The 23,424-nt window shown below is 40.2% G+C and overlaps 1 protein-coding gene across 4 annotated transcripts in view; it reads left to right on the top strand.

Annotated features, from left to right (window-relative positions):
* The window catches only part of ahnak (AHNAK nucleoprotein), a 34,187-nt gene extending 12,298 nt beyond the window's left edge, over positions 1 to 21,889 (top strand). The window contains exons 6-7 of one of the 4 annotated variants that reach the window (XM_070551336.1): positions 96 to 8,636; positions 9,195 to 21,889. In XM_070551336.1, coding sequence (XP_070407437.1) covers positions 96 to 8,636; positions 9,195 to 20,978 — 20,325 coding nt within the window. In that variant the 3' untranslated portion in view covers positions 20,979 to 21,889. Of the gene's footprint in view, positions 1 to 95 lie in introns of all 4 variants that reach the window. The other 3 variants (XM_070551335.1, XM_070551339.1, XM_015946539.3) reach the window with 3 other exon arrangements.
* The last annotated feature ends 1,535 nt before the right edge of the window (positions 21,890 to 23,424 follow it).

Here is a 23,424-nt window from a genome sequence, read left to right as displayed (position 1 = left end):
AACTTTTTTGACTGTATGACAACTTGAATGTTGAATAATTCTGAACAAGTATGTTATTCTAACATATTCATGTATCGAACTTTTGAAATTAACAGAGTGGGGATGATGAGGACTACAAGAGAATCTACTCCAGGAAGATTAAACCACGGTTGAAGTCTGAAGACCTTGCAGAGGGAGTGGATGTTCGTACAGAGCGGCATAGCAGCACAAGCAGTGATGGAAGCACAATTACGACCGTCACTCGTCGCATCACTACCTACACAGTGGAAATGCCAAGTGGCATAAGTGAGAAACTAGAACTTTCAAGTCCAGAGTTGAAAAGATTACGACACGAACCTGGAGATGGCTCCTCTCAAATAAGAGTCCTGCATGGCAGTTCTTCAGGTAAAACAGAAGGAGAAGAGGGAGTTTTCGAGTCAAGCAATGTGAGTTACACTGTGCCGCAAGTCAGTTCCACAGAAACACAACAGGAAATTTGGGAAGATAAAACAACAATTACAGGAGAGGGAGAACAGCCTCAGACAGATCTCAGATTCAAAGGGCCTACCATTAAACTTGGCGGGTATAAAGGAACAAAAGTTTTAGGAGGGAGCAGAGAGCAAGGTGATATCAGTATGTATGGCTCAGAAACACCAAGAGACAGCACAAGCTCTGGTTCAAAGCATGTGATAACAGGAGGGTATGGAGGGACAGAATTTGTCTCAAATGATGAAAATGATGAAAACAGAGAGTCATTAAGTGTGTCATTACCAGGAAAAAACATAAAAATTTCAACTACAAGATTTGATAAATCACAGATGGGAGATTCATACTCCAGTTTGGGTGAGAAAACAGTATTGACATCTGAAGTCAACTTCAGCCATCAACCAAAAACAGGTTCAAGTGATTTTAATGTCATAACTGGGACTGAATCAGCAAATGTTGATGCTAACTTAAGACCAAGGATCACAATAGGTAATGTTACCACAGGTTATTCCTCACAACCAGGCAAGACATCATTGACTAATTGGGATATGAGTCACAAGGGTTCAAAGTTGACAAGTAAGATTGAAGGTGAAGGAGAAACAGTTGTGCCCAGAGAAGAAAATAAAAGTAAAGACATAAATGTTGAGCACAAAGGTGATTTAAAAACATCTCATATAAAGATGCCATCCATCAAAACAACTACAAATGATGAAAGTGAAGCAGACCTTCAACTGAAATTAAAGAAAGATTTTAGTGGGACAAAAAGTGATTTTGACATGGATGCTTGTAAAATGCCTTCAGTAAACATAAAAGGTCCAAAAGTTGATAATGCAGGGTTTAATTTAAACCTCAAAGGCAGTAAAGTTGATGGTGAAACTTTTTCGACTATCAAAACATCAGAACAACATTCTGAAGGAGATATTGAAGCAAAAACTTTGGAAATTGAGGGATACAAGAATGGTGATGAAAAATCTAAATTTAAGATGCAAAAGTTTGGAATAAAAGGTTCAGAACTAAAATGTGGGGATGTTGACGTCAACCTTAATAAAGCAAAAACTGATGTGAAAGCATCCACAGTTGATATTAAGGAACCAAATGTTGACATTGAGAGACAAAATACAAAACTCAAAGGAACCATATACACCATGCCAACTCTCTCTGGACCCAAAATCTCCATGCCAGATGTGGATGTCAGTTTGAAAGGCCCTACACTACAGGATGACATGGATGCTTCAGCACCAAACATTAAGGGAGATATAAAAAAACAAGACTTTCACATCAAGGGCCCAAAAGTTGGTATTGAAGGGCCGAAAGGTGGTTTTGAAATGCCTTCAATCAAAATGCCATCACTGAACATTAAAGGACCAGATGTTGACATTGAGGGACCAAATGCAAAACTCAAAGGACCCAAATTCAACATGCCTACTCTCTCCGGACCCAAAATGTCCATGCCAGATGTTGACTTCAACTTGAAAGGCCCCAAACTAAAGGGTGATATGGATGTTTCAGTACCAAGTATTGAAGGTGAAATGAAGACATCTGACCTGCATATAATGGGACCAAAAGTTGATATTGAAGGGCAAAAAGGTGGTTTTGAAGGGCCTTCAATCAAAATGCCATCAGTGAACATTAAAGGTCCTAAGTTCGGAAGTCCAGATGTTGACATTAACCTGAAAGAACCTAAACTTGAGGGTGGCATGGGTATTATTTTGCCAAAAGTCAAAGAAAATATTAAAGCTCCAAATATAGACATTGAAGGGCCTGATTTGGACATTAAAGGACACAAAGGAGGATTTACCATGCCAAAAATAGGAATAAAAGGTCCAAAAATTGAAGGTCCAGACGTTGATGTAAACCTGCCAAAAGCAAATATTGACATGAAAGCACCTGAAGTTGATATCAAAGGACCAGTTGTTGATATTGAAGGGCCAAATGCAAAACTAAAAGGACCCAAATTCAACATGCCAACTATGTCTGGACCAAAAATCTCCATGCCAGATGTGGACTTCAACCTGAAAGGCCCAAAACTAAAAGGTGACATTGATGTTTCAGCACCAAAGATTGAAGGTGATATAAAAGCATCTGACATTGACATAAAGGCTCCAAAAGTTGATATTGAAGGGCCGAAAGGTGGTTTTGAAATGCCTTCAATCAAAATGCCATCACTGAACATTAAAGGTCCAAAGTTTGGAAGTCCAGATGTTGACATTAACCTGAAAGGCCCTAAACTTGAGGGTGACATGGATGTTAATTTGCCAAAAATGAAAGGAGATATAACAGCTCCAAGAGCAGATATTGAAGGACCAGATTTGGACATTGAAGGCTCAGATTTGGACATTGAAGGACACAAAGGTGGCTTTAAAATGCCCAAAATTAAAATGCCAACATTTGGAATTAAAAGCCCGAAACTAGAAGGTCCCGATGTTGATGTCAACCTGCCAAAAGCAAATATTGATGTGAAAGCACCTGAAGTAGACATCAAAGGACCATATGTTGACATTGAGGGACCAAATGCAAAACTCAAAGAACCCAAATTCAACATGCCTACTCTCTCTGGACCCAAAATTTCCATGCCAGATGTTGACTTCAACCTGAAAGGCCCCAAACTAAAGGGTGATATGGATGTTTCAGCACCAAAGATCGAAGGTGAGATAAAGACACCTGACATTGACTTCAAAGCTCCAAAAGTTGATATTGAAGGGCCAAAAGGTGGTTTTGAAATGCCTTCAATCAAAATGTCCTCTCTGAATATTAAAGGTCCAAAGTTTGGAAGTCCAGATGTTGACATTAACCTGAAAGACCCTAAAATTGAGGGTGACATGGATGTTAATTTATTAAAAATCCAAGGAGATATCAAAGCTCCAAGTGTAGACATTGAAGGGCCAGATTTGGACATTGAAGGACACAAAGGTGGCTTTAAAATGCCCAAAATTAAAATGCCAACATTTGGAATGAAAGGCCCGAAACTGGAAGGTCCTGATTTTGATGTCAACCTGCCAAAAGCAAATATTGATGTGAAAGCACCTGAAGTAGACATCAAAGGACCAGATGTTGACATTGAGGGACCAAATGCAAAACTCAAAGGACCCAAATTCAACATGCCTTCTCTCTCTGGACCCAAAATTTCCATGCCAGATGTTGACTTCAACCTGAAAGGCCCCAAACTAAAGGGTGATATGGATGTTTCAGCACCAAAGATCGAAGGTGAGATAAAGACACCTGACCTTGACATCAAAGCTCCAAAAGTTGATATTGAAGGGCCAAAAGGTGGTTTTGAAATGCCTTCAATCAAAATGCCATCTCTGAATATTAAAGGTCCAAAGTTTGGAAGTCCAGATGTTGACATTAACCTGAAAGGCCCTAAACTTGAGGGTGACATGGATGTTAATTTACCAAAAATCAAAGGAGATATCAAAGCCCCAAGTGTAGACATTGAAGGGCCAGATTTGGACATTGAAGGACACAAAGGTGGCTTTAAAATGCCCAAAATTAAAATGCCAACATTTGGAATTAAAAGCCCAAAACTGGAAGGTCCCGATGTTGATGTCAACCTGCCAAAAGCAAATATTGATGTGAAAGCACCTGAAGTAGACATCAAAGGACCAGATGTTGACATTGAGGGACCAAATGCAAAACTCAAAGGACCCAAATTCAACATGCCTTCTCTCTCTGGACCCAAAATTTCCATGCCAGATGTTGACTTCAACCTGAAAGGCCCCAAACTAAAGGGTGATATGGATGTTTCAGCACCAAAGATCGAAGGTGAGATAAAGACACCTGACCTTGACATCAAAGCTCCAAAAGTTGATATTGAAGGGCCAAAAGGTGGTTTTGAAATGCCTTCAATCAAAATGCCATCTCTGAATATTAAAGGTCCAAAGTTTGGAAGTCCAGATGTTGACATTAACCTGAAAGGCCCTAAACTTGAGGGTGACATGGATGTTAATTTACCAAAAATCAAAGGAGATATCAAAGCCCCAAGTGTAGACATTGAAGGGCCAGATTTGGACATTGAAGGACACAAAGGTGGCTTTAAAATGCCCAAAATTAAAATGCCAACATTTGGAATTAAAAGCCCAAAACTGGAAGGTCCCGATGTTGATGTCAACCTGCCAAAAGCAAATATTGATGTGAAAGCACCTGAAGTAGACATCAAAGGACCAGATGTTGACATTGAGGGACCAAATGCAAAACTCAAAGGACCCAAATTCAACATGCCTACTCTCTCTGGACCCAAAATTTCCATGCCAGATGTTGACTTCAACCTGAAAGGCCCCAAACTAAAGGGTGATATGGATGTTTCAGCACCAAAGATCGAAGGTGAGATAAAGACACCTGACATTGACATCAAAGCTCCAAAAGTTGATATTGAAGGGCCAAAAGGTGGTTTTGAAATGCCTTCAATCAAAATGCCATCTCTGAATATTAAAGGTCCAAAGTTTGGAAGTCCAGATGTTGACATTAACCTGAAAGGCCCTAAACTTGAGGGTGACATGGATGTTAATTTACCAAAAATCCAAGGAGATATCAAAGCTCCAAGTGTAGACATTGAAGGGCCAGATTTGGACATTGAAGGACACAAAGGTGGCTTTAAAATGCCCAAAATTAAAATGCCAACATTTGGAATGAAAGGCCCGAAACTGGAAGGTCCCGATGTTGATGTAAACCTGCCAAAAGCAAATATTGATGTGAAAGCACCTAAAGTAGACATCAAAGGACCAGATGTTGACATTGAGGGACCAAATGCAAAACTCAAAGAACCCAAATTCAACATGCCTACTCTCTCTGGACCCAAAATTTCCATGCCAGATGTTGACTTCAACCTGAAAGGCCCCAAACTAAAGGGTGATATGGATGTTTCAGCACCAAAGATCAAAGGTGAGATAAAGACACCTGACCTTGACATCAAAGCTCCAAAAGTTGATATTGAAGGGCCAAAAGGTGGTTTTGAAATGCCTTCAATCAAAATGCCATCTCTGAATATTAAAGGTCCAAAGTTTGGAAGTCCAGATGTTGACATTAACCTGAAAGGCCCTAAACTTGAGGGTGACATGGATGTTAATTTACCAAAAATCCAAGGAGATATCAACGCTCCAAGTGTAGACATTGAAGGGCCAGATTTGGACATTGAAGGACACAAAGGTGGCTTTAAAATGCCCAAAATTAAAATGCCAACATTTGGAATGAAAGGCCCAAAACTGGAAGGTCCCGCTGTTGATGTCAACCTGCCAAAAGCAAATATTGATGTGAAAGCACCTGAAGTAGACATCAAAGGACCAGATGTTGACATTGAGGGACCAAGTGCAAAACTCAAAGGACCCAAATTCAACATGCCTACTCTCTCTGGACCCAAAATTTCCATGCCAGATGTTGACTTCAACCTGAAAGGCCCCAAACTAAAGGGTGATATGGATGTTTCAGCACCAAAGATCGAAGGTGAGATAAAGACACCTGACCTTGACATCAAAGCTCCAAAAGTTGATATTGAAGGGCCAAAAGGTGGTTTTGAAATGCCTTCAATCAAAATGCCATCTCTGAATATTAAAGGTCCAAAGTTTGGAAGTCCAGATGTTGACATTAACCTGAAAGACCCTAAAATTGAGGGTGACATGGATGTTAATTTATCAAAAATCCAAGGAGATATCAAAGCCCCAAGTGTAGACATTGAAGGGCCAGATTTGGACATTGAAGGACACAAAGGTGGCTTTAAAATGCCCAAAATTAAAATGCCAACATTTGGAATGAAAGGCCCGAAACTGGAAGGTCCTGATTTTGATGTCAACCTGCCAAAAGCAAATATTGATGTGAAAGCACCTGAAGTAGACATCAAAGGAACAGATGTTGACATTGAGGGACCAAATGCAAAACTCAAAGGACCCAAATTCAACATGCCTACTCTCTCTGGACCCAAAATTTCCATGCCAGATGTTGACTTCAACCTGAAAGGCCCCAAACTAAAGGGTGATATGGATGTTTCAGCACCAAAGATCGAAGGTGAGATAAAGACACCTAACCTTGACATCAAAGCTCCAAAAGTTGATATTGAAGGGCCAAAAGGTGGTTTTGAAATGCCTTCAATCAAAATGCCATCTCTGAATATTAAAGGTCCAAAGTTTGGAAGTCCAGATGTTGACATTAACCTGAAAGGCCCTAAACTTGAGGGTGACATGGATGTTAATTTATCAAAAATCCAAGGAGATATCAAAGCTCCAAGTGTAGACATTGAAGGGCCAGATTTGGACATTGAAGGACACAAAGGTGGCTTTAAAATGCCCAAAATTAAAATGCCAACATTTGGAATGAAAGGCCCGAAACTGGAAGGTCCTGATTTTGATGTCAACCTGCCAAAAGCAAATATTGATGTGAAAGCACCTGAAGTAGACATCAAAGGACCAGATGTTGACATTGAGGGACCAAATGCAAAACTCAAAGGACCCAAATTCAACATGCCTACTCTCTCTGGACCCAAAATTTCCATGCCAGATGTTGACTTCAACCTGAAAGGCCCCAAACTAAAGGGTGATATGGATGTTTCAGCACCAAAGATCGAAGGTGAGATAAAGACACCTGACATTGACATCAAAGCTCCAAAAGTTGATATTGAAGGGCAAAAAGGTGGTTTTGAAATGCCTTCAATCAAAATGCCATCTCTGAATATTAAAGGTCCAAAGTTTGGAAGTCCAGATGTTGACATTAACCTGAAAGGCCCTAAACTTGAGGGTGACATGGATGTTAATTTACCAAAAATCCAAGGAGATATCAAAGCTCCAAGTGTAGACATTGAAGGGCCAGATTTGGACATTGAAGGACACAAAGGTGGCTTTAAAATGCCCAAAATTAAAATGCCAACATTTGGAATAAAAGGCTCGAAACTGGAAGGTCCCGATGTTGATGTAAACCTGCCAAAAGCAAATATTGATGTGAAAGCACCTAAAGTAGACATCAAAGGACCAGATGTTGACATTGAGGGACCAAATGCAAAACTCAAAGGGCCCAAATTCAACATGCCTACTCTCTCTGGACCCAAAATTTCCATGCCAGATGTTGACTTCAACCTGAAAGGCCCCAAACTAAAGGGTGATGTGGATGTTTCAGCACCAAAGATCGAAGGTGAGATGAAGACACCTGACCTTGACATCAAAGCTCCAAAAGTTGATATTGAAGGGCCAAAAGGTGGTTTTGAAATGCCTTCAATCAAAATGCCATCTCTGAATATTAAAGGTCCAAAGTTTGGAAGTCCAGATGTTGACATTAACCTGAAAGGCCCTAAACTTGAGGGTGACATGGATGTTAATTTACCAAAAATCAAAGGAGATATCAAAGCTCCAAGTGTAGACATTGAAGGGCCAGATTTGGACATTGAAGGACACAAAGGTGGCTTTAAAATGCCCAAAATTAAAATGCCAACATTTGGAATGAAAGGCCCAAAACTGGAAGGTCCCGATGTTGATGTCAACCTGCCAAAAGCAAATATTGATGTGAAAGCACCTGAAGTAGACAACAAAGGACCAGATGTTGACATTGAGGGACCAAGTGCAAAACTCAAAGGACCCAAATTCAACATGCCTACTCTCTCTGGACCCAAAATTTCCATGCCAGATGTTGACTTCAACCTGAAAGGCCCCAAACTAAAGGGTGATGTGGATGTTTCAGCACCAAAGATCGAAGGTGAGATAAAGACACCTGACCTTGACATCAAAGCTCCAAAAGTTGAAATTGAAGGGCCAAAAGGTGGTTTTGAAATGCCTTCAATCAAAATGCCATCTCTGAATATTAAAGGTCCAAAGTTTGGAAGTCCAGATGTTGACATTAACCTGAAAGGCCCTAAACTTGAGGGTGACATGGATGTTAATTTACCAAAAATCAAAGGAGATATCAAAGCTCCAAGTGTAGACATTGAAGGGCCAGATTTGGACATTGAAGGACACAAAGGTGGCTTTAAAATGCCCAAAATTAAAATGCCAACATTTGGAATGAAAGGCCCAAAACTGGAAGGTCCCGATGTTGATGTCAACCTGCCAAAAGCAAATATTGATGTGAAAGCACCTGAAGTAGACAACAAAGGACCAGATGTTGACATTGAGGGACCAAGTGCAAAACTCAAAGGACCCAAATTCAACATGCCTACTCTCTCTGGACCCAAAATTTCCATGCCAGATGTTGATTTCAACCTGAAAGGCTCCAAACTAAAGGGTGATATGGATGTTTCAGCACCAAAGATCGAAGGTGAGATAAAGACACCTGACCTTGACATCAAAGCTCCAAAAGTTGATATTGAAGGGCCAAAAGGTGGTTTTGAAATGCCTTCAATCAAAATGCCATCTCTGAATATTAAAGGTCCAAAGTTTGGAAGTCCAGATGTTGACATTAACCTGAAAGGTCCTAAACTTGAGGGTGACATGGATGTTAATTTATCAAAAATCCAAGGAGATATCAAAGCTCCAAGTGTAGACATTGAAGGGCCAGATTTGGACATTGAAGGACACAAAGGTGGCTTTAAAATGCCCAAATTTAAAATGCCAACATTTGGAATGAAAGGCCCGAAACTGGAAGGTCCTGATTTTGATGTCAACCTGCCAAAAGCAAATATTGATGTGAAAGCACCTGAAGTAGACATCAAAGGACCAGATGTTGACATTGAGGGACCAAATGCAAAACTCAAAGGGCCCAAATTCAACAAGCCTACTCTCTCTGGACCCAAAATTTCCATGCCAGATGTTGACTTCAACCTGAAAGGCCCCAAACTAAAGGGTGATATGGATGTTTCAGCACCAAAGATCGAAGGTGAGATAAAGACACCTGACCTTGACATCAAAGCTCCAAAAGTTGATATTGAAGGGACAAAAGGTGGTTTTGAAATGCCTTCAATCAAAATGCCATCTCTGAATATTAAAGGTCCAAAGTTTGGAAGTCCAGATGTTGACATTAACCTGAAAGGCCCTAGACTTGAGGGTGACATGGATGTTAATTTACCAAAAATCCAAGGAGATATCAAAGCTCCAAGTGTAGACATTGAAGGGCCAGATTTGGACATTGAAGGACACAAAGGTGGCTTTAAAATGCCCAAAATTAAAATGCCAACATTTGGAATGAAAGGCTCGAAACTGGAAGGTCCCGATGTTGATGTCAACCTGCCAAAAGCAAATATTGATGTGAAAGCACCTAAAGTAGACATCAAAGGACCAGATGTTGACATTGAGGGACCAAATGCAAAACTCAAAGGGCCCAAATTCAACATGCCTACTCTCTCTGGACCCAAAATTTCCATGCCAGATGTTGACTTCAACCTGAAAGGCCCCAAACTAAAGGGTGATGTGGATGTTTCAGCACCAAAGATCGAAGGTGAGATAAAGACACCTGACCTTGACATCAAAGCTCCAAAAGTTGATATTGAAGGGCCAAAAGGTGGTTTTGAAATGCCTTCAATCAAAATGCCATCTCTGAATATTAAAGGTCCAAAGTTTGGAAGTCCAGATGTTGACATTAACCTGAAAGGCCCTAAACTTGAGGGTGACATGGATGTTAATTTACCAAAAATCAAAGGAGATATCAAAGCTCCAAGTGTAGACATTGAAGGGCCAGATTTGGACATTGAAGGACACAAAGGTGGCTTTAAAATGCCCAAAATTAAAATGCCAACATTTGGAATGAAAGGCCCAAAACTGGAAGGTCCCGATGTTGATGTCAACCTGCCAAAAGAAAATATTGATGTGAAAGAACCTGAAGTAGACATCAAAGGACCAGATGTTGACATGCAGGGACCAAGTGCAAAACTCAAAGGACCCAAATTCAACATGCCTACTCTCTCTGGACCCAAAATTTCCATGCCAGATGTTGACTTCAACCTGAAAGGCCCCAAACTAAAGGGTGATATGGATGTTTCAGCACCAAAGATCAAAGGTGAGATAAATACACCTGACCTTGACATCAAAGCTCCAAAAGTTGATATTGAAGGGCCAAAAGGTGGTTTTGAAATGCCTTCAATCAAAATGCCATCGCTGAATATTAAAGGTCCAAAGTTTGGAAGTCCAGATGTTGACATTAACCTGAAAGGCCCTAAACTTGAGGGTGACATGGATGTTAATTTACCAAAAATCCAAGGAGATATCAAAGCTCCAAGTGTAGACATTGAAGGGCCAGATTTGGACATTGAAGGACACAAAGGTGGCTTTAAAATGCCCAAATTTAAAATGCCAACATTTGGAATGAAAGGCCCGAAACTGGAAGGTCCCGATTTTGATGTCCACCTGCCAAAAGCAAATATTGATGTGAAAGCACCTGAAGTAGACATCAAAGGACCAGATGTTGACATTGAGGGACCAAATGCAAAACTCAAAGGACCCAAATTCAACATGCCTACTCTCTCTGGACCCAAAATTTCCATGCCAGATGTTGACTTCAACCTGAAAGGCCCCAAACTAAAGGGTGATATGGATGTTTCAGTACCAAAGATCGAAGGTGAGATAAAGACACCTGACCTTGACATCAACGCTCCAAAAGTTAATATTGAAGGGCCAAAAGGTGGTTTTGAAATGCCTTCAATCAAAATGCCATCTCTGAATATTAAAGGTCCAAAGTTTGGAAGTCCAGATGTTGACATTAACCTGAAAGGCCCTGAACTTGAGGGTGACATGGATGTTAATTTACCAAAAATCAAAGGAGATATAAAATCTCCAAGTGTAGACATTGAAGGGCCAGATTTGGACATTGAAGGACACAAAGGTGGCTTTAAAATGCCCAAAATTAAAATGCCAACATTCGGAATGAAAGGCCCAAAACTGGAAGTTCCCGATGTTGATGTCAACCTGCCAAAAGCAAATATTGATGTGAAAGCACCTAAAGTAGACATCAAAGGACCAGATTTTGACATTGAGGGACCAAATGCAAAACTCAAAGGGCCCAAATTCAACATGCCTACTCTCTCTGGACCCAAAATTTCCATGCCAGATGTTGACTTCAACCTGAAAGGCCCCAAACTAAAGGGTGATATGGATGTTTCAGCACCAAAGATCGAAGGTGAGATAAAGACACCTGACCTTGACGTCAACGCTCCAAAAGTTGATATTGAAGGGCCAAAAGGTGGTTTTGAAATGCCTTCAATCAAAATGCCATCTCTGAATATTAAAGGTCCAAAGTTTGGAAGTCCAGATGTTGACATTAACCTGAAAGGCCCTAAACTTGAGGGTGACATGGATGTTAATTTACCCAAAATCAAAGGAGATATAAAATCTCCAAGTGTAGACATTGAAGGGCCAGATTTGGACATTGAAGGACACAAAGGTGGCTTTAAAATGCCCAAAATTAAAATGCCAACATTCGGAATGAAAGGCCCAAAACTGGAAGGTCCCGATGTTGATGCCAACCTGCCAAAAGCAAATATTGATGTGAAAGCACCTAAAGTAGACATCAAAGGACCAGATTTTGACATTGAGGGACCAAATGCAAAACTCAAAGGGCCCAAATTCAACATGCCTACTCTCTCTGGACCCAAAATTTCCATGCCAGATGTTGACTTCAACCTGAAAGGCCCCAAACTAAAGGGTGATATGGATGTTTCAGCACCAAAGATCGAAGGTGAGATAAAGACACCTGACCTTGACATCAAAGCTCCAAAAGTTGATATTGAAGGGCCAAAAGGTGGTTTTGAAATGCCTTCAATCAAAATGCCATCTCTGAATATTAAAGGTCCAAAGTTTGGAAGTCCAGATGTTGACATTAACCTGAAAGGCCCTAAACTTGAGGGTGACATGGATGTTAATTTGCCAAAAATCAAAGGAGATATAAAATCTCCAAGTGTAGACATTGAAGGGCCAGATTTGGACATTGAAGGACACAAAGGTGGCTTTAAAATGCCCAAAATTAAAATGCCAACATTTGGAATGAAAGGCCCGAAACTGGAAGGTCCCGATTTTGATGTCAACCTGCCAAAAGCAAATATTGATGTGAAAGCACCTGAAGTAGACATCAAAGGACCAGATGTTGACATTGAGGGACCAAATGCAAAACTCAAAGGGCCCAAATTCAACATGCCTACTCTCTCTGGACCCAAAATTTCCATGCCAGATGTTGACTTCAACCTGAAAGGCCCCAAACTAAAGGGTGATATGGATGTTTCAGCACCAAAGATCGAAGGTGAGATAAAGACACCTGACCTTGACATCAAAGCTCCAAAAGTTGATCTTGAAGGGCCAAAAAGTGGTTTTGAAATGCCTTCAATCAAAATGCCATCTCTGAATATTAAAGGTCCAAAGTTTGGAAGTCCAGATGTTGACATTAACCTGAAAGGCCCTAAACTTGAGGGTGACATGGATGTTAATTTACCAAAAATCAAAGGAGATATAAAAGCTCCAAGTGTAGACATTGAAGGGCCAGATTTGGACATTGAAGGACACAAAGGTGGCTTTAAAATGCCCAAAATTAAAATGCCAACATTTGGAATGAAAGGCCCAAAACTGGAAGGTCCCGATGTTGATGTCAACCTGCCAAAGGCAAATATTGATGTGAAAGCACCTAAAGTAGACATCAAAGGACCAGATGTTGACATTGAGGGACCAAAGGCAAAACTCAAAGGGCCCAAATTCAACATGCCTACTCTCTCTGGACCCAAAATTTCCATGCCAGATGTTGACTTCAACCTGAAAGGCCCAAAACTAAAGGGTGATATGGATGTTTCAGTACCAAAGATCGAAGGTGAGATAAAGACACCTGACATTGACATCAAAGCTCCAAAAGTTGATATTGAAGGGCCCAAAGGTGGTTTTGAAATGCCTTCAATCAAAATGCCATCTCTGAATATTAAAGGTCCAAAGTTTGGAAGTCCAGATGTTGACATTAACCTGAAAGGCCCTAAACTTGAGGGTGACATGGATGTTAATTTGCCAAAAATCAAAGGAGATATAAAATCTCCAAGTGTAGACATTGAAGGGCCAGATTTGGACATTGAAGGACACAAAGGTGGCTTTAAAATGCCCAAAATTAAAATGCCAACATTTGGAATGAAAGGCCCGAAACTGGAAGGTCCCGATTTTGATGTCAACCTGCCAAAAGCAAATATTGATGTGAAAGCACCTGAAGTAGACATCAAAGGACCAGATTTTGACATTGAGGGACCAAATGCAAAACTCAAAGGGCCCAAATTCAACATGCCAACTCTCTCTGGACCCAAAATTTCCATGCCAGATGTTGACTTCAACCTGAAAGGCCCCAAACTAAAGGGTGATATGGATGTTTCAGCACCAAAGATCGAAGGTGAGATAAAGACACCTGAACTTGACATCAAAGCTCCAAAAGTTGATATTGAAGGGCCAAAAGGTGGTTTTGAAATGCCTTCAATCAAAATGCCATCTCTGAATATTAAAGGTCCAAAGTTTGGAAGTCCAGATGTTGACATTAACCTGAAAGGCCCTAAACTTGAGGGTGACATGGATGTTAATTTACCAAAAATCAAAGGAGATATAAAATCTCCAAGTGTAGACATTGAAGGGCCAGATTTGGACATTGAAGGACACAAAGGTGGCTTTAAAATGCCCAAAATTAAAATGCCAACATTCGGAATGAAAGGCCCAAAACTGGAAGGTCCCGATGTTGATGTCAACCTGCCAAAAGCAAATATTGATGTGAAAGCACCTAAAGTAGACATCAAAGGACCAGATGTTGACATTGAGGGACCAAGTGCAAAACTCAAAGGGCCCAAATTCAACATGCCTACTCTCTCAGGACCCAAAATTTCCATGCCAGATGTTGACTTCAACCTGAAAGGCCCCAAACTAAAGGGTGATATGGATGTTTCAGCACCAAAGATCGAAGGTGAGATAAAGACACCTGACATTGACATCAATGCTCCAAAAGTTGATATTGAAGGGCCAAAAGGTGGTTTTGAAATGCCTTCAATCAAAATGCCATCTCTGAATATTAAAGGTCCAAAGTTTGGAAGTCCAGATGTTGACATTAACCTGAAAGGCCCTAAACTTGAGGGTGACATGGATGTTAATTTGCCAAAAATCAAAGGAGATATAAAATCTCCAAGTGTAGACATTGAAGGGCCAGATTTGGACATTGAAGGACACAAAGGTGGCTTTAAAATGCCCAAAATTAAAATGCCAACATTTGGAATGAAAGGCCCGAAACTGGAAGGTCCCGATTTTGATGTCAACCTGCCAAAAGCAAATATTGATGTGAAAGCACCTGAAGTAGACATCAAAGGACCAGATGTTGACATTGAGGGACCAAATGCAAAACTCAAAGGACCCAAATTCAACATGCCTACTCTCTCTGGACCCAAAATGTCCATTCCAGATGTTGACTTCAACCTGAAAGGCCCCAAACTAAAGGGTGATATGGATGTTTCAGCACCAAAGATCGAAGGTGAGATAAAGACACCTGACCTTGACATCAAAGCTCCAAAAGTTGATATTGAAGGGCCAAAAGGTGGTTTTGAAATGCCTTCAATCAAAATGCCATCTCTGAACATTAAAGGTCCAAAGTTTGGAAGTCCAGATGTTGACATTAACCTGAAAGTCCCTAAACTTGAGGGTGACATGGATGTTAATTTGCCAAAAATCAAAGGAGATATAAAATCTCCAAGTGTAGACATTGAAGGGCCAGATTTGGACATTGAAGGACACAAAGGTGGCTTTAAAATGCCCAAAATTAAAATGCCAACATTTGGAATGAAAGGCCCGAAACTGGAAGGTCCTGATTTTGATGTCAACCTGCCAAAAGCAAATATTGATGTGAAAGCACCTGAAGTAGACATCAAAGGACCAGATATTGACATTGAGGGACCAAATGCAAAACTCAAAGGACCCAAATTCAACATGCCTACTCTCTCTGGACCCAAAATTTCCATGCCAGATGTTGACTTCAACCTGAAAGGCCCCAAACTAAAGGGTGATATGGATGTTTCAGCACCAAAGATCGAAGGTGAGATAAAGACACCTGACCTTGACATCAAAGCTCCAAAAGTTGATATTGAGGGGCCAAAAGGTGGTTTTGAAATGCCTTCAATCAAAATGCCATCTCTGAATATTAAAGGTCCAAAGTTTGGAAGTCCAGATGTTGACATTAACCTGAAAGGCCCTAAACTTGTGGGTGACATGGATGTTAATTTGCCAAAAATCAAAGGAGATATAAAAGCTCCAAGTGTAGACATTGAAGGGCCAGATTTGGACATTAAAGGACACAAAGGGGGTTTTAAAATGCCAAAATTTAAGTTGCCAAAGTTTGGAATGAAAGGTCCAAAACTGGAAGGTCCCGATGTTGATGTCAACCTGCCAAAAGCAAATATTGATGTGAAAGCACCTGAAGTAGACATCAAAGGACCAGATGTTGACATTGAGGGACCAAATGCAAAACTCAAAGGACCCAAATTCAACATGCCTACTCTCTCTGGACCCAAAATCTCCATGCCAGATGTTGACTTCAACCTGAAAGGCCCCAAACTAAAGGGTGATATGGATGTTTCAGCACCAAAGATCGAAGGTGAGATAAAGACACCTGACCTTGACATCAAGGCTCCAAAAGTTGATATTGAAGGGCCAAAAGGTGGTTTTGAAATGCCTTCAATCAAAATGCCATCGCTGAATATTAAAGGTCCAAAGTTTGGAAGTCCAGATGTTGACATTAACCTGAAAGGGCCTAAACTTGAGGGTGACATGGATGTTAATTTACCAAAAATCAAAGGAGATATCAAAGCTCCAAGTGTAGACATTGAAGGGCCAGATTTGGACATTGAAGGACACAAAGGTGGCTTTAAAATGCCCAAAATTAAAATGCCAACATTTGGAATGAAAGGCCCAAAACTGGAAGGTCCTGATGTTGATGTCAACCTGCCAAAAGCAAATATTGATGTGAAAGCACCTAAAGTAGACATCAAAGGACCAGATGTTGACATTGAGGGACCAAATGCAAAACTCAAAGGGCCCAAATTCAACATGCCCACTCTCTCTGGACCCAAAATTTCCATGCCAGATGTTGACTTCAACCTGAAAGGCCCCAAACTAAAGGGTGATATGGATGTTTCAGCACCAAAGATCGAAGGTGAGATAAAGACACCTGACCTTGACATCAAAGCTCCAAAAGTTGATATTGAAGGGCCAAAAGGTGGTTTTGAAATGCCTTCAATCAAAATGCCATCTCTGAATATTAAAGGTCCAAAGTTTGGAAGCACAGATGTTGACATTAACCTGAAAGGCCCTAAACTTGAGGGTGACATGGATGTTAATTTACCAGAAATCAAAGGAGATATAAAAGCTCCAAGTGTAGACATTGAAGGGCCAGATTTGGACATTGAAGGACACAAAGGTGGCTTTAAAATGCCCAAAATTAAAATGCCAACATTTGGAATGAAAGGCCCGAAATTGGAAGGTCCGGATTTTGATGTCAACCTGCCAAAAGCAAAAATTGATGTGAAAGCACCTGAAGTAGACATCAAAGGACCAGATGTTGACATTGAGGGACCAAATGCAAAACTCAAAGGGCCCAAATTCAACATGCCCACTCTCTCTGGACCCAAAATTTCCATGCCAGATGTTGACTTCAACCTGAAAGGCCCCAAACTAAAGGGTGATATGGATGTTTCAGCACCAAAGATCGAAGGTGAGATAAAGACACCTGACCTTGACATCAAAGCTCCAAAAGTTGATATTGAAGGGCCAAAAGGTGGTTTTGAAATGCCTTCAATCAAAATGCCATCTCTGAATATTAAAGGTCCAAAGTTTGGAAGCCCAGATGTTGACATTAACCTGAAAGGCCCTAAACTTGAGGGTGACATGGATGTTAATTTACCAGAAATCAAAGGAGATATAAAAGCCCCAAGTGTAGACATTGAAGGGCCAGATTTGGACATTGAAGGACACAAAGGTGGCTTTAAAATGCCCAAAATTAAAATGCCAACATTTGGAATGAAAGGCCCGAAATTGGAAGGTCCAGATTTTGATGTCAACCTGCCAAAAGCAAAAATTGATGTGAAAGCACCTGAAGTAGACATCAAAGGACCAGATGTTGACATTGAGGGACCGAATGCAAAACTCAAAGGACCCAAATTCAACATGCCTACTCTCTCTGGACCCAAAATTTCCATGCCAGATGTTGACTTCAACTTGAAAGGCCCCAAAATAAAGGGTGATATGGATGTTTCAGTACCAAAGATTGAAGGTGAAATAAAGACACCTGACCTTGATATCAAAGCTCCAAAAGTTGATATTGAAGGGCCGAAAGGTGGTTTTGAAATGCCTTCAATCAAAATGCCATCTCTGAATATTAAAGGTCCAAAGTTTGGAAGCCCAGATGTTGACGTTAACCTGAAAGGCCCTAATCTTGAGGGTGACATGGATGTTAATTTGCCAAAAATCAAAGGAGATATAAAAGGTCCAAGTGTAGATATTGAAGGGCCAGATTTGGACATTGAAGGACACAAAGGTGGCTTTAAAATGCCCAAAATTAAAATGCCAACATTTGGAATGAAAGGCACGAAACTGGAAGGTCCCGATTTTGATGTCAACCTGCCAAAAGCAAATATTGACGTGAAAGCACCTGAAGTTGATATCAAAGGACCAGATGTTGACATTGAGGGACCAAATGCAAAACTCAAAGGACCCAAATTCAACATGCCAAGTCTCTCTGGACCCAAAATCTCTATGCCAGATGTGGACTTTAACTTGAAAGGCCCCAAACTAAAGGGTGATATGGATGTTTCAGTACCAAAGATTGAAGGTCAAATGAAGACACCTGACATTGACATCAAGGCTCCAAAAGTTGATATTGAAGGGCCGAAAGGTGATTTTGAAATGCCTTCAATCAAAATGCCATCTCTGAATATTAAAGGTCCAAAGTTTGGAAGCCCAGATGTTGACGTTAACCTGAAAGGCCCTAAACTTGAGGGTGACATGGATGTTAATTTACCAAAAATCAAAGGAGATATAAAAGCTCCAAGTGTAGACATTGAAGGGCCAGATTTGGACATTGAAGGACACAAAGGTGGCTTTAAAATGCCCAAAATGAAAATGCCAACATTTGGAATGAAAGGCCCGAAACTGGAAGGTCCAGATTTTGATGTCAACCTGCCAAAAGCAAAAATTGATGTGAAAGCACCTGAAGTAGACATCAAAGGACCAGATGTTGACATTGAGGGACCAAATGCAAAACTCAAAGGACCCAAATTCAACATGCCAACTCTCTCTGGACCCAAAATTTCCATGCCAGATGTTGACTTCAACCTGAAAGGCCCCAAACTAAAGGGTGATATGGATGTTTCAGCACCAAAGATTGAAGGTGAGATAAAGACACCTGACCTTGACATCAAAGCTTCAAAAGTTGATATTGAAGGGCCAAAAGGTGGTTTTGAAATGCCTTCAATCAAAATGCCATCTCTGAATATTAAAGGTCCAAAGTTTGGAAGTCCAGATGTTGACATTAACCTGAAAGGCCCTAAACTTGAGGGTGACATGGATGTTAATTTACCAAAAATCAAAGGAGATATAAAAGCTCCAAGTGTAGACATTGAAGGGCCAGATTTGGACATTGAAGGACACAAAGGTGGCTTTAAAATGCCCAAAATTAAAATGCCAACATTTGGAATGAAAGGCCCAAAATTGGAAGGTCCCGATGTTGATGTCAACCTGCCAAAAGCAAATATTGAAGTGACAGCACCTGAAGTTGATATCAAAGGACCAGATGTTAACATTGAGGGGCCAAATGCAAAACTCAAAGGACCCAAATTCAACATGCCAACACTCTCCGGACCAAAAATCTCCATGCCAGATGTTGACTTCAACTTGAAAGGCCCCAAACTAAAAGGTGACATGGATGTTTTAGCACCAAAGATTGAAGGTGAAATTAAGACACCTGACCTTGACATCAAGGGTCCAAAGGTTGATATTGAAGAGCCAAAAGGTGGTTTTGAAATGCCTTCAATCAAAATGCCATCACTGAATATTAAAGGTCCAAAGTTTGGAAGTCCAGATGTTGACATTAACCTGAAAGGCCCTAAATTTGAGGGTGACCTGGATGTTAATTTGCCAAAAATCAAAGGAGATATAAAAGCTCCAAGTGTAGGCATTGAAGGACCAGACTTTGGCATTGATGGAGAAAAGGGTGGCATTGAAATGCCTACAATTACGATACCACCATTTGGAATGAAAGGTTTGAAATCGGAAGGTTCTCAATTTGACATTAAAGGCCCAAAAATTGATTTAAACCCCCTAAAGTTGGATGCTGATTCTAAAGTTAGGACACCTGTTTTAAACTTGGGAGCAAAAGATTTTAAAACAGAAGTTAGTTTTCCAGACTCTGAAGCAAGTCTTGATGTCCCTGACATAGATATCAATGTGAAGGGCAAAAAGGGAAAATTTAAACTTCCTAAAGTTAAAGGAAAGGCTAAAAAAATAGAAGCAGACATTGAAACACCATCAACAGATATAAATCTGGACACAGCTAATATTAATGTCAAAAAAACCAAAGCAAAGAAGACTCTTTTCGGTAAATTTTATTTTCCTGATGTTGAGTTGGATATTAAATCGCCAAAAGGGAAGGGTGATGGTTCTTTATCTGATGGATTTAAATCATCTGATACAAACTTACATGTAAAAGGTAGCTTAGGCACTGAGAGTGCAAATATTTGCTTACAAGGTTCAGATGATAATATACCAAGTGTGAAAGGTGCTTCTGAATTTAGTGCAAATGTGTCAAGAAGTGCAACCGGTGGTCTTCAGTATCCAGAGGGTACAATGACATTTCCTAAACTCAAGATACCGAAATTTGGTATTGCACTTCCTGAGGTGAAAACCCAGGAAGATGAAAGGAACGTTAAACAGGAACTTACAGCTATTACAAGCACAAACATTGAATCTCCATCTGCCAGCTGCCAAGTTGGTTCACAAAATGTTGATATTCACAGTCCAGAATTGAAGCAGAGCGAAGGCAAAGTTAAGGGAAAGTTGCCAAAATTGTTTGGCAAATCAAAAGCAAAGGGCGGCAGCACAGGAGACCTGTGTGAATCAGAGATAGAGGTAAGTGCAAGTGGAAAAGGGAGTAAAGCCTATAAAGTAAAGTCTGGTGAAATGAAAGGTGGAACATTAGAACTTGAAGGTGATCCCAGAGTCAGTCTGTCAACTAAAGGGAAGTCAGCCTCACTAGATCTGTTTAAAAAATCAAAACACCGACCTCCTTCTATGAGTGATGAGGGCTCACTTGCAGTAAGTTCCCCTTCAAGTCACTTAGAAGCTGAAGGTGGTGATATTTCATTAGACCTAGGAGGAGGCAAGGTCAAAGGTAAGAAAGGAAAACTGAAGTTTGGAACATTTGGAGGTTTTGGTTCTAAATCAAAAGGCTCGTATGAGGTCACACTTGGAAATGACAATGAAGCTGAGACAGAAGAGAGTGCATCTGCTACTTTATCTTCTAAGAAATCAAGATTATCTTCCTCTTCAAGTAGTGACAGCGGTTCTAAAGCTGGTTTGAGATTCCCAAAAGTTGAGCTATCAGTTTCACCAAAGGACAATAGTAAGAAAAATTAAAAATTATAATTCTATATGCACCCAATCCAGAAAAAAATAAAAATGTTCTTTAAAATCTAAGGTTGCATTCAGTCAACTTAGTTTTTTTTAATACCAATTTTCAAAGATACAAATAAGAGTGCATGACATTGTTGAAAATCCAGTCAGACTGTAAATAAGATTAATTTGTACTTAAATAATAATACATGTTGTTTATGTATATAGTCAAGATTTATTAAAAATATGCCATCTCACAAAATTATTGGCTATCTTGTTACAGGTTTTGTTTCTTTGTCCAGTTCCATTTTCTTCATGAATGTTTTTATTGAACGGGTGTTGTATATTTGTATCTGGGGTCTTTTGCACAGAGCAGATACTTCAAGAGATTTTTTTGAAGAAGAATGTTCTTTATAAGTTTAAATATACGTTGAAACAGTTACCAATTTATTACCAAAGTTTATGTTGTTTCTATGCTTTGACCATATATAACCAATGCATAAGAATAGTTTGGCAACATAGAGCTGGCCTTTTGTAATACTTTCTACAGAATCACATCATTGTAAATACCGTAATTGCAAAGACAATCACTTTTTAGAAATGTTTGGATGTGTTGCAAGTACTTGTATGTTCATTTAACACAAAACATATCTGAATAAAATTATGTCATTAAAAGAAGATTAATTTGTGTTAAACTGATTTCTTAAGCTTCTATTACTTTTACAGTTTAGCAATCCTCTGTATTTGATTACATTTTAACAATCTATTTTTGTGTACACCATTGTCACTAAAAATAAATAGAAAAATATGTCAGTCGCTGTTTAACATAATTTGTTTTCAAGGAAGTTATAGACTGATAGAAAGTTGTATAGCAATAAACAGATGCTTTTATGTCCATTATGCCAAATACTCAATAAACAGACTTGTAGAAATTACTGGTTTTGATGTATAATTTGATTTGCAAAACCGTTTCTGTGTTTTAAAAAAGAACTACAACATGGAATTAGGGAATTTCTCGACCTAAACGGGGCACAGGTATGCAGGTAGCGGAGGAACTCTTTTGGGAACCACAACAGAACGTGACATCACTACCTCGTTGCTACATAATCTTAACTAGATGACATGAGGCTACTTTAGCTACTGCTAACTAGCACAGTTATATGCTAATAGGATGATATGAAAAAACAAATCTAATCAAAAGTAAATACCTGTCTCTTTTCTCTTGTTCTCATAGGTTTAGCCATTCCCACAAAGAACCCGACCGTCCATCCCACATTTGTCTGCTAGCAGGTTCTTTCTGATCACAACAGGACAGGCAGCTGAGCTCAGAGTGGGGTTGAAGAGAGCTGGATGGGAATATCATTGGCTTGCTTCAGTAAATTAGCATAATCTTTTTTTTATTTACTATTTTTGCAGAATGCAGAAATAAATGGACAGTAGAACGTTATGCTTTTTCTTTGGGCGAGTTGTTGGTGGTATGGATGCAGTTTGCCCCCCCCCCCCCCCCCCCCCCCCCCCCCCCCCCGGATGGCACCCTAGGCAGCTGCCTAGTTCGCCTGTAGGACAGACCACCACTGCTTATGTAGGACTGCTTCATATTTGTTGTGCATCATTGTTCTACACAGAGGTGGTATTCTGGATTGAAGTTGACAGTGAAGATAGTCATGGAGCTGAGCTATCTGAATCAATGCAAATGGCAGTACACTCATGCCTGTCATTGATGTTTTGAATGTGTTGGCAGCATTTACTTGCAGCATATGTCTTGTTCTTTTCAAGTTTCATTTATATAACTCACAATAGCATGCAGCCCCATCTTTACGCTGTCAGTCATGTGGCTCCTCATGATTCTCTAAGTAGGGATGCATCTAAAAAACACAGACAGCTTTTTCACAGCGGCCCTGTTTATGCAATGATTTCAGCTTCAGTGTGATACGTCATTCTGTATGTAGGATACGTGAAACTGAGAGATAAGTTAAGAGATAAGTTAAGTTGATGCATATGTGAGCCTGCAGCAGAGAAACCTATGTGTGAATGTGGTGTTATCAGAACTTCAGTATCTAGGAGAGCTGAATTCTGGATGTAAAAGGTTTGCGTTAAGCCATGAAGTTGATTATTATCAAAAGCACATCAGACGCTATCTGTGTGTCTACTTCACCCGTTCTCGGAGACCTTCTTGGTGGATCCAAAGGTCAGAGAGTTCGGATGGCCTCTGGCACTGAAGGGCTGTAGAATACTGTGGCACCGACTCTTCAGTCCAGAGATGTCTCGGGTCACGACAGATGGATGGAACCGCGCGTCTGGGACTCTAGGAGTCTAAACAATATCAGCTTGTTCTGCAGGAACTGTTTGCCATATCAGCTTTGCAGGTGCAAAAAGATTTTGACGACGTGTCAAAAGCTTTGATGGTTAAAGAGGATTTTGCTTTAGATGGCCGGTCTGAAGCTTTCTCTAGAACTAAACCGCTGAGCTG

This window comes from Nothobranchius furzeri, chromosome 1 (genome assembly GCF_043380555.1).
Source record: "Nothobranchius furzeri strain GRZ-AD chromosome 1, NfurGRZ-RIMD1, whole genome shotgun sequence".
Taxonomy (NCBI): domain Eukaryota; kingdom Metazoa; phylum Chordata; class Actinopteri; order Cyprinodontiformes; family Nothobranchiidae; genus Nothobranchius; species Nothobranchius furzeri.
The sequence above is the reverse complement of the archived record's forward strand: the minus strand, read 5'-3'. Positions and strand labels throughout refer to the sequence as shown.